At 43.8% G+C, this 15,550-nt stretch overlaps 3 protein-coding genes across 5 annotated transcripts in view; 1 reads left to right on the forward strand and 2 right to left on the reverse strand.

The window, feature by feature from the left end:
- tmem43 (transmembrane protein 43) overlaps nt 1-3,509 on the reverse strand; it is a 12,966-nt gene extending 9,457 nt beyond the window's left edge. Inside the window, exons 1-4 of the mRNA XM_084417150.1 lie at nt 3,293-3,509; nt 3,087-3,224; nt 2,860-2,994; nt 2,367-2,461 (exon numbers count right to left, since the gene is read on the reverse strand). Of these exons, the coding sequence (XP_084273276.1) occupies nt 2,367-2,461; nt 2,860-2,994; nt 3,087-3,224; nt 3,293-3,304 (380 nt within the window). The 5' untranslated portion in view covers nt 3,305-3,509. The remainder of the gene's footprint in view (nt 1-2,366; nt 2,462-2,859; nt 2,995-3,086; nt 3,225-3,292) is intronic.
- Nucleotides 3,510-3,927: 418 nt separating this feature from the next.
- Nucleotides 3,928-11,286, forward strand: LOC311295690 (rab GDP dissociation inhibitor alpha). Of its 3 annotated transcripts, none has more exons than XR_014628367.1 (12): nt 3,928-4,055; nt 4,132-4,239; nt 4,958-5,054; nt 5,234-5,368; nt 8,072-8,270; nt 8,426-8,557; nt 8,650-8,749; nt 8,995-9,166; nt 9,259-9,403; nt 9,472-9,526; nt 10,217-10,411; nt 10,469-11,280. XR_014628367.1 is itself a non-coding variant. In XM_084417164.1 (12 exons), the coding sequence occupies exons 1-12, from the start codon at nt 4,014-4,016 to the stop codon at nt 10,537-10,539; spliced, it is 1,380 nt and encodes a 459-aa protein (XP_084273290.1). In that variant the 5' UTR covers nt 3,928-4,013; the 3' UTR covers nt 10,540-11,286. The 3 variants fall into 3 exon arrangements, 2 of the variants coding, with proteins under 2 accessions (XP_084273290.1, XP_084273291.1); XM_084417164.1 differs by having other exon boundaries at nt 10,217-10,353; nt 10,482-11,286; XM_084417165.1 differs by having other exon boundaries at nt 10,217-11,286.
- Nucleotides 11,287-11,343: 57 nt separating this feature from the next.
- ndufaf3 (NADH:ubiquinone oxidoreductase complex assembly factor) lies at nt 11,344-15,309 on the reverse strand. The gene is made up of 5 exons (XM_084417186.1): nt 15,076-15,309; nt 12,829-13,024; nt 12,680-12,746; nt 11,622-11,722; nt 11,344-11,545 (listed from the first exon to the last, which is right to left on the reverse strand). The coding sequence occupies exons 1-5, from the start codon at nt 15,162-15,164 to the stop codon at nt 11,450-11,452; spliced, it is 549 nt and encodes a 182-aa protein (XP_084273312.1). The 5' UTR covers nt 15,165-15,309; the 3' UTR covers nt 11,344-11,449.
- Between the last annotated feature and the right edge of the window lie 241 nt (nt 15,310-15,550).

The following is a 15,550-nucleotide window of genomic DNA, read 5'->3' on the forward strand; positions in this document are numbered from 1 at the left end:
GAATCAGTATGACTGCGATTGAATCAGTATGAAAGCGAGTGAATCAGTTTGACTGCGATTGAATCAGTATGAAAGCGAGTGAATCAGTATGACTGCGATTGAATCAGTATGAAAGCGAGTGAATCAGTATGACTGCGATTGAATCAGTATGAAAGCGAGTGAATCAGTTTGACTGCAAGTGAATCAGTATGAATGCGAGTGAATCGATTTGACTGCAAGTGAATCAGCATTATGACTGCGAGTGAATCAGTATGATGACTGCGAGTGAATCAGTATGATGACTGCGAGTGAATCAGTATGATGACTGCGAGTGAATCAGTATGAATGCGAGTGAATCAATTTGACTGCGAGTGAATCAGCATTATGACTGCGAGTGAATCAGTATGATGACTGCGAGTGAATCAGTATGATGACTGCGAGTGAATCAGTATGATGACTGCGAGTGAATCAGTATGACTGCGAGTGAATCAGTATGACTGCGAGTGAATCAGTATGAATGCGAGTGAATCAATTTGACTGCAAGTGAATCAGCGTTATGACTGCAAGTGAATCAGTATGATGACTGCGAGTGAATCAGTATGATGACTGCGAGTGAAACAGTATGATGACTGCGAGTGAATCAGTATGACTGCGAGTGAATCAGTATGACTGCGAGTGAATCAGTATGAATGCGAGTGAATCAATTTGACTGCAAGTGAATCAGCATTATGACTGCAAGTGAATCAGCATGATGACTGCGAGTGAATCAGTATGATGACTGCGAGTGAATCAGTATGATGACTGCGAGTGAATCAGTATGATGACTGCGAGTGAATCAGTATGATGACTGCGAGTGAATCAGTATGATGACTGCGAGTGAAACAGTATGATGACTGCGAGTGAATCAGTATGACTGCGAGTGAATCAGTATGACTGCGAGTGAATCAGTATGAATGCGAGTGAATCAATTTGACTGCAAGTGAATCAGCATTATGACTGCAAGTGAATCAGTATGATGACTGCGAGTGAATCAGTATGATGACTGCGAGTGAATCAGTATGATGACTGCGAGTGAATCAGTATGATGACTGCGAGTGAATCAGTATGATGACTGCGAGTGAATCAGTATGATGACTGCGAGTGAATCAGTATGATGACTGCGAGTGAAACAGTATGATGACTGCGAGTGAATCAGTATGACTGCGAGTGAATCAGTATGACTGCGAGTGAATCAGTATGAATGCGAGTGAATCAATTTGACTGCAAGTGAATCAGCATTATGACTGCAAGTGAATCAGTATGATGACTGCGAGTGAATCAGTATGATGACTGCGAGTGAATCAGTATGATGACTGCGAGTGAATCAGTATGATGACTGCGAGTGAATCAGTATGACTGCGAGTGAATCAGTATGAATGCGAGTGAATCAATTTGACTGCAAGTGAATCAGCATTATGACTGCAAGTGAATCAGTATGATGACTGCGAGTGAATCAGTATGATGACTGCGAGTGAATCAGTATGATGACTGCGAGTGAATCAGTATGATGACTGCGAGTGAATCAGTATGATGACTGCGAGTGAATCAGTATGATGACTGCGAGTGAATCAGTATGATGACTGCGAGTGAATCAGTATGATGACTGCGAGTGAAACAGTATGATGACTGCGAGTGAATCAGTATGACTGCGAGTGAATCAGTATGACTGCGAGTGAATCAGTATGAATGCGAGTGAATCAATTTGACTGCAAGTGAATCAGCATTATGACTGCAAGTGAATCAGTATGATGACTGCGAGTGAATCAGTATGATGACTGCGAGTGAATCAGTATGATGACTGCGAGTGAATCAGTATGATGACTGCGAGTGAATCAGTATGATGACTGCGAGTGAATCAGTATGACTGCGAGTGAATCAGTATGAATGCGAGTGAATCAATTTGACTGCAAGTGAATCAGCATTATGACTGCAAGTGAATCAGTATGATGACTGCGAGTGAATCAGTATGATGACTGCGAGTGAATCAGTATGATGACTGCGAGTGAATCAGTATGATGACTGCGAGTGAATCAGTATGATGACTGCGAGTGAAACAGTATGATGACTGCGAGTGAATCAGTATGACTGCGAGTGAATCAGTATGACTGCGAGTGAATCAGTATGAATGCGAGTGAATCAATTTGACTGCAAGTGAATCAGCATTATGACTGCAAGTGAATCAGTATGATGACTGCGAGTGAATCAGTATGATGACTGCGAGTGAATCAGTATGATGACTGCGAGTGAATCAGTATGATGACTGCGAGTGAATCAGTATGATGACTGCGAGTGAATCAGTATGACTGCGAGTGAACTGATGTCCGTGTGTCAGTCAGGTGTGTGTGGACCTGCTCTCGCTGTACTCCACCCACTGGAACATCTCCACCCGCCTCTGCAGCTTCACCGCCTGCACCGTCACACCATAGTTTGGGTCGTACAGCGGCTGCGAAACACACACATCCATCAGTCCATTCACCGACACCTGATTCAGCTCTCATCTTCATTCCATATACATTCATTTGGATCTGATACAGTACATACATTTTTCTCAAGGAAAACAATCTCTCTGAACTAATGCTCTATTTAGAAGCCCTGTCCGCCGCTACATTACTGTAATATTACAGGTTAAAATGTATGTCTTCTGCTGAACACAAAAGAACATATTCTGAAGAATATGGGTCACCAAACTGTTGGTGACTTCATGAGTATATATTTTTTCCATACTATTAAAGTCAATGGGTGAACTGTCCCTTTAAGAGTCGATATCGGTTCATCTAAATATTGATTAAAGTCAATTAAATAATGATTGATTAAAGTCGATTAAATAATCAGTATTGTTACCTGTGCGGTCTGCAGGGTTCCGGCCAGGTGAACCAGGCGATTATTATTCTGAGGGTCCAACATCAGGTGTGGATGAAGAGACACGACCTGAGAGAGACCCTCATCCAGAGACGAGCTCGTGCGCAGCGCGCGACCCTGCGGACACACATGATGGACAGACGATTGACAGATGATTGACACATGATGGACAGACTGACTGAATGATTTACTGACTGACTGACTCGCACCTCATTCGTGAACAGCACGTATATGGACAGCGCGAACAGAACCGCGCCCGCGATCACGCCGCCGGTGCTCGCGCTCAGACGCTCCAGGAAACCCTCGGGTTTGCGCTCGTGAACGCGCGTGTGCTGCTCACCTGAGAACTGACAGGTGGAGAGTTATTTCTGCAGCAATTACACATCGCACATCACACACATACAGAGTGACTTACTGCTTCAGTCATGCTGTGTGTTTGAGGAAGAAACACTGATCAACGCGGTCGCGAATGTAAAGCCTTTAGCGTCCGGAAACAGCAACGCGCGTCTGTTTCTGATCAAACTATCGCTTTAAACGCGACCTTACAGCGAGAAAAAGCGAAACTCACAGAACTCAACCGGTTCAGCGGATCGAGGAAGTTTCTGGCGCTGAGCATGCTGGGGGATGTAGTCACTTTCGCGCTCGCTGAGCATGCTGGGAAATGTGTATGGACTGTCTAAAGCTCAACTGTGAATGTAAACTATATTGTTGTTCAGTTCTAATCACATAAATACGACTGTAAGATATTATAACTTTAACATCATGATTTTCTGTGAAGCTGCTTTGAATCAAAGTGTGAGTGCTATATGCATAAAACTGACTTTAACTGAGCACTCAATAATAATAATATTGATAAACATTGTTTTATTACAATTATTGTGTACTATTATTGTATCTTTGTATTATTCTCGTCCTATTATTGTTCAAAAATTATCTCAAATCTAAAAATGTAGCAAAATCTGAAGTACTAGTCTAGACCTCCTGTGTGTGTGTGTGTGTGTGTGTGTGTGTGTGTCAGTGATCCTCACATGACGCCAGGATTATGAGTTTAGGATAATAAAGTAATTACACACACACACACACACATGGCTGAGACAGACGGATGAAGTGTGTGTTTCAGACGGTCGAGTGTCAGAATGCCGGAGTTTGATGTAATTGTTCTGGGAACGGGACTGAAGGTAAGAAACATCAGACTGGTTGATGTCAGTTATTGATGATGATGATGATGATGATGATGATGATGATGATCTGCAGGAATGTGTTTTATCTGGACTGATGTCCGTCAACGGGAAGAAGGTCCTTCATATCGACTGTAACCCGTATTATGGAGGAGAGAGCGCCTCTATTTCACCTCTGGAGGAGGTCAGCTGTCTCACACACACACACACACACACACACACACACACTCACACACAGTGGTTAAAGTGTTTTTGTCAAGCGAGTGGGTCCATTTACAAATTGATGAAAGTCATATTTTGATGTTAGTTCTTTTAGTTGTTTCCTACTGGATTTATTTAACCAATTAGCATTAGTATCTCCATAAATAAGCACCTCACTGTTCGGTTTAAAAGATTTAAGAATTTTTTCCTAATTTTGATAAAACGTTTGTAGGCAGCTAGATGGTGGATTATACACCACAAGGATGTTAAACATCATGTGTGAGGATAGAGCCACATTTACACACAGACTTTCAATTGATAGAGATTCATCTAATTGGACTTCCTTGGTCTTAAAGGAGTCTTTAATGTAAGCCAGAAGTCCTCCTCCTTTCTATAGCACTTATATCCAGGCACATCTATCATTGAGGTGGGGATTTTATCATGCATCCATGTTTCACCTATGCACAAATAATCAAGATTGGAACCAATTAGCAAAATTCTAATTTCATCACATTTTGGATACAGGCTTCTAATATTTAAATGCCCTCCCAAAATACCCTTAGGCTTTACTGTAGGATCCCAGATTATTTTCGCATGATTTACTGTCTGGAAAAATAACTCTGTTATTTTCCTGTTGCTTTGAAACTATCTGTATTAGATAAAGTGTTCTAGAAATAAATCTGACTTGAGTTGTTCTTCAGCTTTATAAGAGGTTCCAGGTTTCTGCTCCTTCGACACCAATGGGACGCGGGAAAGACTGGAATGTGGATCTGATTCCCAAGTTCCTCCTTGCGAATGGTGAGAGTCGTTAGTGTGTGTGTGTGTGTGTGTGTGTGTGTGTGTGTCTGTGAGAGTGTGTGAGTGTCTGTGAGAGAGAGTGTGTGTGTGTGTGTGTGTGAGTGTCTGTGAGAGAGAGTGTGAGTGTGTGTGTGTGTGATGATGATGATGATGATGATGATGTCACCTCTTCATTACAGGGCAGCTGGTGAAGATGCTGCTCTACACTGAAGTCACTCGCTATCTGGACTTCAAGGTTGCTGAAGGCAGTTTCGTGTTCAAAGGAGGGAAACTTCACAAAGTTCCCTGCACTGAGACCGAGATACAAGCGTCAGGTAACGTTCCTTCATTCACAATTACAGTCCATTTTTATATCTTTTATTTTTTTAGTACTTCAATATAAAGTAAATGTTCACGAGCAAGGACCACATCACAACCATTAATGTGGGAATTATTTATTGAACAGAATTGGGGATGAGGAGATTTGGGGATGAATCGGGGAAGGATGAAGTGGAAGGGGGAAAGTGATGGTAGTCAGGTTGATCTGTTATTGAAGAGAGTTGGGGATGAAGAGAGTTGGGGATGAATAGGGGAAGGATAAAGTGGAAGGGGAAAAGTGATGGTAGTCAGGTTGATCTGTTATTGAAGAGAGTAGGGGATGAAGAGAGTAGGGGATGAAGAGAGTAGGGGATGAAGAGAGTAGGGGATGAAGAGAGTAGGGGATGAAGAGAGTAGGGGATGAAGAGAGTAGGGGATGAAGAGAGTAGGGGATGAATAGGGGAAGGATAAAGTGGAAGGGGAAAAGTGATGGTAGTCAGGTTGATCTGTTATTGAAGAGAGTTGGGGATGAAGAGAGTAGGGGATGAAGAGAGTAGGGGATGAAGAGAGTAGGGGATGAAGAGAGTAGGGGATGAAGAGAGTTGGGGATGAAGAGAGTAGGGGATGAAGAGAGTAGGGGATGAAGAGAGTAGGGGATGAATAGGGGAAGGATGAAGTGGAAGGGGGAAAGTGATGGTAGTCAGGTTGATCTGTTATTGAAGAGAGTAGGGGATGAAGAGAGTAGGGGATGAAGAGAGTAGGGGATGAAGAGAGTTGGGGATGAATAGGGGAAGGATGAAGTGGAAGGGGGAAAGTGATGGTAGTCAGGTTGATCTGTTATTGAAGAGAGTTGGGGATGAAGAGAGTAGGGGATGAAGAGAGTAGGGGATTAAGAGAGTTGTGGATGAAGAGAGTAGGGGATGAAGAGAGTAGGGGATGAAGAGAGTAGGGGATGAAGAGAGTTGGGGATGAAGAGAGTAGGGGATGAAGAGGGGAAGGATGAAGTGGAAGGGGAAAAGGGATGGTAGTCAGGTTGATCTGTTATTGAAGAGAGTTGGGGATGAAGAGAGTAGGGGATGAAGAGAGTAGGGGATGAAGAGAGTTGGGGATGAATAGGGGAAGAATGAAGTGGAAGGGGAAAAGTGATGGTAGTCAGGTTGATCTGTTATTGAAGAGAGTTGGGGATGAAGAGAGTAGGGGATGAAGAGAGTAGGGGATGAAGAGAGTTGTGGATGAAGAGAGTAGGGGATGAAGAGAGTAGGGGATGAAGAGAGTTGGGGATGAAGAGAGTAGGGGATGAAGAGGGGAAGGATGAAGTGGAAGGGGAAAAGGGATGGTAGTCAGGTTGATCTGTTATTGAAGAGAGTTGGGGATGAAGAGAGTAGGGGATGAAGAGAGTAGGGGATGAAGAGAGTTGGGGATGAATAGGGGAAGAATGAAGTGGAAGGGGAAAAGTGATGGTAGTCAGGTTGATCTGTTATTGAAGAGAGTAGGGGATGAAGAGAGTAGGGGATGAAGAGAGTAGGGGATGAAGAGAGTAGGGGATGAAGAGAGTAGGGGATGAAGAGAGTAGGGGATGAAGAGAGTTGGGGATGAAGAGAGTAGGGGATGAAGAGAGTAGGGGATGAATAGGGGAAGGATGAAGTGGAAGGGGGAAAGTGATGGTAGTCAGGTTGATCTGTTATTGAAGAGAGTAGGGGATGAAGAGAGTAGGGGATGAAGAGAGTAGGGGATGAAGAGAGTAGGGGATGAAGAGAGTTGGGGATGAATAGGGGAAGGATGAAGTGGAAGGGGGAAAGTGATGGTAGTCAGGTTGATCTGTTATTGAAGAGAGTTGGGGATGAAGAGAGTAGGGGATGAAGAGAGTAGGGGATGAAGAGAGTTGTGGATGAAGAGAGTAGGGGATGAAGAGAGTAGGGGATGAAGAGAGTAGGGGATGAAGAGAGTTGGGGATGAAGAGAGTAGGGGATGAAGAGGGGAAGGATGAAGTGGAAGGGGAAAAGGGATGGTAGTCAGGTTGATCTGTTATTGAAGAGAGTTGGGGATGAAGAGAGTAGGGGATGAAGAGAGTAGGGGATGAAGAGAGTTGGGGATGAATAGGGGAAGAATGAAGTGGAAGGGGAAAAGTGATGGTAGTCAGGTTGATCTGTTATTGAAGAGAGTAGGGGATGAAGAGAGTAGGGGATGAAGAGAGATGGGGATGAAGAGAGTTGGGGATGAAGAGAGTTGGGGATGAATAGGGGAAGGGATGGTAGTCAGGTTGATCTGTTATTGAAGAGAGTAGGGGATGAAGAGAGTAGGGGATGAAGAGAGTAGGGGATGAAGAGAGTAGGGGATGAAGAGAGATGGGGATGAAGAGAGTTGGGGATGAAGAGAGTTGGGGATGAAGAGAGTTGGGGATGAATAGGGGAAGGATAAAGTGGAAGGGGGAAAGGTATGGTAGTCAGGTTGATCTGACTACTCTAAGGGGCGGCCCAATTCAGGTCAGGTGATTGCTTGAGGCGTGGCCCTGCTCCTGAACCTTAGTTAACAAGTCAACTCCATAAAATAAGAAATGTTGCCTTGGCAACTAACTGAATCCCCCACCCCCCCACCCCCCCCCCCCCCCACACACACACACATTTTTTTTACAATTTATTTCAGTTTATTTTCAGTGATGTAAATGTTTTTCTGGAAGTTTTTAGTTTGAGTTACCGCTGATGACCCCGGTGTTTCTCCAGATCTGATGGGGATGTTTGACAAGCGCAGGTTCCGTAAGTTCATGTCCTTCATCCTGAATTTTGAGGAGAACGATCCGCGGACGCATCACGACATGGACCCGCGCAGAACCACCATGAGGGACGTGTTTCGTCACTTTGACCTGGGCGATGATGTCGTGGAGTTCACAGGTCACGCTCTCGCCCTTCACGTCAACGACAAGTGAGACAAACTCTTACATTAATGAACAGTATTAGGGAAATATAACACTGTCCATGCGATGCTATGCTAATGTCTTCTGGGAGTCTCGGTCTCTTCTGTTGTGTAGATGTTACTCCTCCTTCTTGTGTGTGAAACCGTCTGTAAATGTCTGTCAGTTATCTGGAGCAGCCGTGTCTGGCGACCATCAACCGGATCAAGCTGTACTCCGAGTCTCTGGCGCGCTACAGCCTCAGCCCGTATCTCTACCCGCTGTTCGGTCTGGGCGAGCTGCCACAGGGATTCGTCAGGTAACTGAGGTTGGCACACCATGACATGAGAGCGATGAGCACTCACACACACACACACACACGAGGCGTGACAGACGCGTGTCGCTCCGCAGGCTCAGCGCCGTCTACGGGAACAGCTACATGTTGAACAGACGTGTGGACGACATCGTGATGGAGGGCGGGCGAGTGGCGGCGGTGCGATCCGAGGGAGAGGTGAGCAGAAACACCTTCATGATGATCATGATCTGTTATAGTTATAGTTACAGTTACAGTTATAGTTGTCGTTATAGGTATAGTTAATGTTACAGTTATTGTGATAGTTAAAGTTAGTTATCGTTATATGTATAGGTATAGTTAAAGTTACAGTTATAGGTATAGGTATAATTGTTACAGGTATGGTTATCGTTACAGTTATTGTTATTGTTACAATCATTGACTGCGTTTGCATCCCGATGCAGGTCTTCCGCTGTAAGCAGCTGATCTGCGACCCCAGTTATACGCCGGAGCGTGTGAAGAAGGCCGGCCGCGTCATACGGGTCATCTGTCTGCTCAACCACCCCATCAAAAACACACATGACTCCAACTCCTGCCAGATCATCCTCCCGCAGACGCACCTCAACCGGAAGTCAGGTGAGCGCCGGAACACGTGTGTGTGTGTGTGTGTGTGTGTGTGTGTGTGTGCAGCTGGCCGTCAGACACGTCTGCTGTGTGTTTGTGTGCAGATATCTACGTGTGTCTGCTGTCCTACTCTCATAACGTGGCGGCCGAAGGGAAGTACATCGCTGCCGTGAGCACCATGGTGGAGACCAGCAACCCTGAGAAGGAGGTTCAGCCCGGGCTGGCCCTGCTGGAGCCCATCATGGAGAAGTGAGAACTCAGCCTCTCAGCTGTGGCCTGGTGGACATGCGTGTCACTCACGTGCTTTTGTCCCGCAGGTTTGTGTCGGTCAGTAACCTGATGGTCCCGACGGACGACGGCCGCCGCAGTCAGGTAACAAACCAGCTTTATTAACACAGATTGTTTCATAACACAGAGTCAAGCGTCACGTAGAGCTGCACGATCACGATTCTCCCACGATTCTGAACAGAAAACTAAACAAAATAACATGTTCTTTACTAGAGGTTCGGACAAAATATTAATTGCTGCAGTCTATTTAAAATGTTTCATTAATCTGAATGAATTATTGTTGAGTGAATGATTCAATGACTCCCCAATTAAGACTTCACTTATTTCATTACTGGATGAATCAGCATTTTTTAACAAATCTCTTGAATGAATGATTCAATGACAAACACATGTTTTTAACAGTAACTTAAAAACAGAACCCTACTGGTGTAACGATGTAATCAATCGTTATTATGTCAAGTTACTTTCAAACAGTGATTTGCTCTATTTTACTAACACAGACATTAGTGTTTATATCTGAACTATAAACTTTTATAACCCAGTTCTTCTGTGATAATATAAATGATTAGTAACAGAAATATGTTTATGTTTTTTGTGTGTTTTATTCCTGCACATAACAACGGCTCTCTCACACGCAGATCTGAATGTTCGCTGTGTTTAATAGACAGAGCCGAATCAATGTCATTTAGGAGGGAGATCGCGTGGGTTTAAATCTCTAGTGTCACGTGACGCCAGCGCTGCCGATTCATGGGTTTTATTGTGTTTTCCGTCTAGATCTTCATCTCTCGATCGTACGACGCCACGACGCACTTCGAGACCGAGACCGAAGACATCATGGATCTGTACCGCCGCATCACGGGGTCAGAGTTCATCTTCAGGAACCCCCGAGACGGTGACGGCGACTCTGACGAGTGAACGAGGGATCGATCCACCAAACCTCATCGTTCTGTCATCATTACCGTTCCAAGGGTTTTTGTCCTTCAAAATAGCCACTGAAGAACGAAAGTCAAGCAGGTTTAGAACGAGTAAATGATGACAGAACGATGGACTTTGGGTGGACGATCCCTTTAAGGGTCAGTGTTTCCCCCTGCTGTTGATTTTCAGGGTCAGAAACACGAAACTACTGACTTCAACTGAATCAGGCTGCGTCCACATTAATCCAGATTCATCTGAAATCCACTTTTCCAAAAGTTTCTTGTCCACACTGAAAACACTTAAAGCTCCCTGAGATGATAGCGAGAGACAAGACTTAATATAATCATTCTTACATGATCATTATATTAGCAAATGATCTGGCCATTTTTACTGGGCTCTTATCGCCATTCCATGTTTGGTCTCAAATGCAGTCGTTCTCATGTTGGACCGCAGCGCGTCTTCTGTCACCGGTGCAGGAATGTAATTTGAAGATTGTGCAAAGTCAGATTCATCTTTGGCAACATTACGAAAGTGAATTGCACAAATAGACATAGATATTTATGGATACGATATGCGTCACATGACTAAACGTGTGCATCGTTTCCTAACTACAACATGTATCCGCTTGAGAAGGACAAACTATAGAGAAAATGATGTGTGTCTGGATTAATGTAGACGAAGCCTTAGCTAACTCAAATCAACTAGAATCAAACCAACACATGAACTCAATGAAACGACTGATGGTAGTTTGTGCAGATCTTTTCTTCTGAATATGATCACTGATGTTTGTTGTGTTTCCTTCACACTGATGTTTCCTGCAGTCCTACACTTCTGTGTGTTCTGTGATGTTTGTGTGGTAGATGGGAATAAAGATGTGCACACGATGACGAGTGTGTGTTCATGAGCTCAGATTAACCCGTTATCACAGAGGACAGAGAGACGGATTAACAGCCTCAATCTGGGACACACACACACACACACACACGAGTGTTTAATACCTTTAATCTGTATTCACTCTACATTCATCAGCATAAAGACATTTACAGAGGTCACGTGACACACAAGAGGAAATGACATCACCAGACGTGACCATCATTCGCCGGCGCTCGTGTTCGGGGGAGGGATCAGAGCGGCTGCTACCAATCGTCTCTCGCTGGACAGGAAGTTGAACGTCGCACATGCGTTCGGCTGCAAGAGAAGAGTTTCAGACGGTTAGCCTGCGCTAGCGTGATGTTTAAACGAGTGTGGAGAACGAGGCGTTTACCGTGTCCTGAACCTCCACTGCGATGCCTTTCTTCCTCAGGAAATCCAGCACATCTGGATCCAGACGTTCAGTACGAGCTCCCGTCCCCAAAACCAGAACCTCTGCAACGTCATCCAGTTACTGTTAGCTAACACAGCATTTTCATTGCTTGAAATAAAAGAATCATTAACTGAAATACACATGAGGGAAATATATTTAGACTGAACTATAACAAGGGAATAAATTATTACGATGTGGACATTGTGAATAAATTACTATATCGTGCACATGATTTACTTAAAATGAGGGAATGAATTATATCGTACGCCCGATTTACGTTTAAAAACGAGGGAACAAATTATTATACCGTTGCCATGATTTAGTAAAACAAGGGAACGAATTAGTAAAACGTGCTGTTGTGGGAACGGATTGTTTATTTGCGGCCACGATATACATATTTAATAATGAATATCATGTATGGGGCTCCTGAGAAATGAAATAAAATATAAAAAAACGTATTTTATTTCAGCTAGTTGCCAAGGTGACAGTTCTCATTTTCATTTAGTTTAACGACGTACTAAAATAACTAAAACTGAAATAGAAATTAATTGAAAACTATACAAACGTATTTAAAAAAAAACAAACACTAATAAAAGTCAAACAACAAAATTGTAACTAAAATAATGAAAATACAGAAACTAAACTATAGTAGTATCTCATTCATGCTAATATACTGACTACTAGCCTTTACAGTAGAGCACTACAGTATCATCAGTGTACAGTTTCAGCATCACACGCACCAGTGTCGACAACTTTGCAGCGTTGTTGCTAGATTACCGACTTTTTTTTTTTTAACTGCTGGTTAACATGTAGCCAGTTGTTATTTCATAGTGGTTTTGTTGTCTGACAGAACATATGTAAATGAGAACAGCTTTATATAATATGAAAATACAGTGTGAGCTCAGATTAGGAGAGAAAACAGATGTGCAGTGGCGACAGGTGTAGCGTTACGTCATCTAGCGGCTCTTCACACTGAGGACAGCAGGGGGCGCTGGTGTGCAGGAGTGTGTGTTTCTCACCGATGCGCGGCTCCAGCAGATGAAACAGAGACAAGCTCTCGGCTGTGATGTCGGTGTGATGGCCCACCTGCGACAGCAAACACACACAGCGATGAGCGCCAGGCTAGCGGAAGCATGAGCATCTGTGCAGCGCTCGACCGTTAGCTCACGTTCCACTGCAGGATGGCGGGCGGCACCAGGGCACACGGGCCCAGCACTCGGTTGCCACTGATGTTGAATCCTCTGGGGCTGTAGCTGTAGATGATGGCGGCCCCGTCGGGCTCCTTCTGCATCACGGACACTGAGGTCCTCTGGTACAGCTCGTCATCAGCGGGGCCGAGCCTGTGGCTGCGCACCGGGGCCGCTCTGCAGGAGCACATCACACATTACAGGAGCAATGAAGGGGACCGCACTATACTTCCTGTTCGCAGGAGTGATGAGATAGTCAGTAGATTGTGTTCGCTTAACGGTTGGCTGTCTAAGTGGTGTCCGCTTAATAATATAGAATTCATAGACAATTGGAAAAGTTTTTGGGGCAAACCTGACCTGTTGAAAAGAGATGGTATTCATCCCTCCTGGGATGGTGCTGCTCTTCTCTCTAGTAATATGGCTCATAGTCTTAGAGCTCAAACATGACAGTCTGGGGCTCAGGTCAGGAAGCAGACAGACTGGCTAAACCGACCGTCTGCTAGCTGTCTCACGTCACCAAGCTCAGATAAATCCCATCACATAGAGCCTCTTTTACCTAGCTATCATCATATAGAGACTGTGTCTGTTCCCCGAATAAGGACATACAAAAAAACGTCCAAACCCAAATGTTAATGTAAATTAATTAAAAATGTAATTGATGTTCAACAAATAAAAAACAGATATAATACAGACGAGCAAATGCTAAAGCTCGGGTTGCTGAATATTCGATCGCTTACTTCAAAAGCACTCATTGTTAATGATATGATTACAGACTATAACCTAGATGTGCTGTGTTTGACAGAAACCTGGCTAAAACCAAGCGATTACATTACTTTAAATGAATCAACCCCGCAAGATTACTGTTATAAACATGAGCCTCGTCTGAAACGCAAAGGGGGAGGTGTTGCTGTAATTTATAGTAATATCTTCAGAATTACTGAGAAGTCTTGTTTTAAATACAATTCTTTTGAAGTGTTGGTGCTTAAATATAGCAATAGGCCTATATAGTGTAAATGATGAATCACGTTTGAGATTTGTGCTGGCTACTGTATACAGGCCACCAGGGCACCATACAGACTTCATCACAGAATTTGCTGACTTTCTATCAGAGTTAGTACTGGCTGCAGATAAAGTACTAAATACGGTCAAACTTAAAAGTGGAGTTTCCATTCTAATGATGCTTTTAAACAAAGGTTTGCCTCGGGTAGGCTAACAAAAAGACCCTAGGTTGCATTTTGGCGAGAGTTACACTTTAAAGCTACTAAAGTTATTCAGTCAAGAGCAGTGAGTGATTTTCTGTTTTTCTTTACTTGTTTGATTCATATTAACAGCATATATAGCAGCAGGTTCTGTATATTACACTGCTGTCAGTTTAATACACGTATCTTTATGTTCACAGACATAACCGACTGTGTTTGTGTGAACTTTGAGTGTTTTTGACTGATATGGCTTTAAAACGCATGCAGATAATAAACTTTAATGATGATGAAGAACTGCTAATCTCACGTGATCGTGATAGAGATGATAATCAAAACCAAACAGATGTTTTAGTTTTTGGCAGAGTGCACAGGCTCCGCCCTCTTCTGGATAGGGGGCGGGGCAGCAGCTCATTTGCATTTAAAGATACATGCACAAAACAGCATGTTTTTTTCCTTCCATTTACAGCATTGTATAATAAATTATCTCATTCGATCTCATCCGAAAGTGGCAATCGTGTGGATTCCAATTGAAATCACCGGATTTCGCCTCTGGAAATTCGTAGAGCAGCGGTAAATGTTAATCTTTCACATGTGATTCATCCAGGACACAACAGAGCGCACTGCACTGAACACTATATCCCATAATGCAATGCGCTTGACTTGACCTTTTATTTTTTAAATGAATTAAGTGAATTAGTCTGCATAAGTAGCATATCAGCCGTGACTTTGACATTTCTTTCTTGACTCATTATTTAAGACTGACAACACTTTAATTTTTTTCATACAAGATTTTAAATTATTGTATTAGCCTATATATAGAAATAATTTTACTTCTGAGATAGCTGGACACGACTTAAGCACGCTAATTAAACCTAATATGAAAAGGTCATGTGACAATGTAGCATATACTGCTCTAATATTGTTTCACGTACATATACAGTATACTACACACTGTCAAGCACACTAGAGTGATTCACCGCATCAAACACACCAGGACACATTCACTCGCATCTGCTGCAACAGGTTTACCGGGTCAGAGCTGGAAGAACCCTGGAACCGAGCCGGAGTCCGTGAACGCATCGCGGGGACAGCAACCTCGCGCAGCTTGTAGCGGCCATGACGCGCGGAACTCACGCACGCGCTCGCGTGCACACGGACACATTTGACTGGCACACACAACATCCGCCGCAGGATGACATATCTCCCCTGCATTTCTTTATGTTTAAAATCTAACAGCTTCATACCTCTATATATGAGTGTGTTCTCTTTCACATTTCAGTTTTCAGCTTTTGTTTTATTTAGGCTCCAGCATGCCAACAATAATATTCAATCTCTGTGATTAACGTGAATCAGCTGGACAGACTCTGAGCACGATTATTTTTCCTGCAGGGCGCGTGACAGCCAGTGCGCGCGCCCGCGGACGTGTTTACGGGGCACGGGCTGCGGTTCACCGACTCGCGCTTTCACATGATCTGAAGATATTATGAGCGCGCTTCTTCTGCTC

The sequence above is a fragment of the Rutilus rutilus genome, assembly GCF_951802725.1.
Source record: "Rutilus rutilus genome assembly, chromosome: 8".
Classification (NCBI taxonomy): domain Eukaryota; kingdom Metazoa; phylum Chordata; class Actinopteri; order Cypriniformes; family Leuciscidae; genus Rutilus; species Rutilus rutilus.

Excerpts from the sequence above, each read along its gene's own strand:
- LOC311295690 (XM_084417164.1), top strand. The coding sequence starts at position 4,014 with ATGCCGGAGTTTGATGTAATTGTTCTGGGAACGGGACTGAAG. Across the intron at positions 5,369-8,071 it reads GACCGAGATACAAGCGTCAG|ATCTGATGGGGATGTTTGAC; the intron begins GTAACGTTCCTT and ends GTGTTTCTCCAG. Across the intron at positions 9,167-9,258 it reads GCACCTCAACCGGAAGTCAG|ATATCTACGTGTGTCTGCTG; the intron begins GTGAGCGCCGGA and ends GTTTGTGTGCAG.
- ndufaf3 (XM_084417186.1), bottom strand. The coding sequence starts at position 15,164 with ATGGCCGCTACAAGCTGCGCGAGGTTGCTGTCCCCGCGATGCGTTCAC. Across the intron at positions 12,747-12,828 it reads CCGCCATCCTGCAGTGGAAC|GTGGGCCATCACACCGACAT; the intron begins GTGAGCTAACGG and ends TTGCTGTCGCAG. Across the intron at positions 11,546-11,621 it reads CAGTGGAGGTTCAGGACACG|CCGAACGCATGTGCGACGTT; the intron begins GTAAACGCCTCG and ends CTTCTCTTGCAG.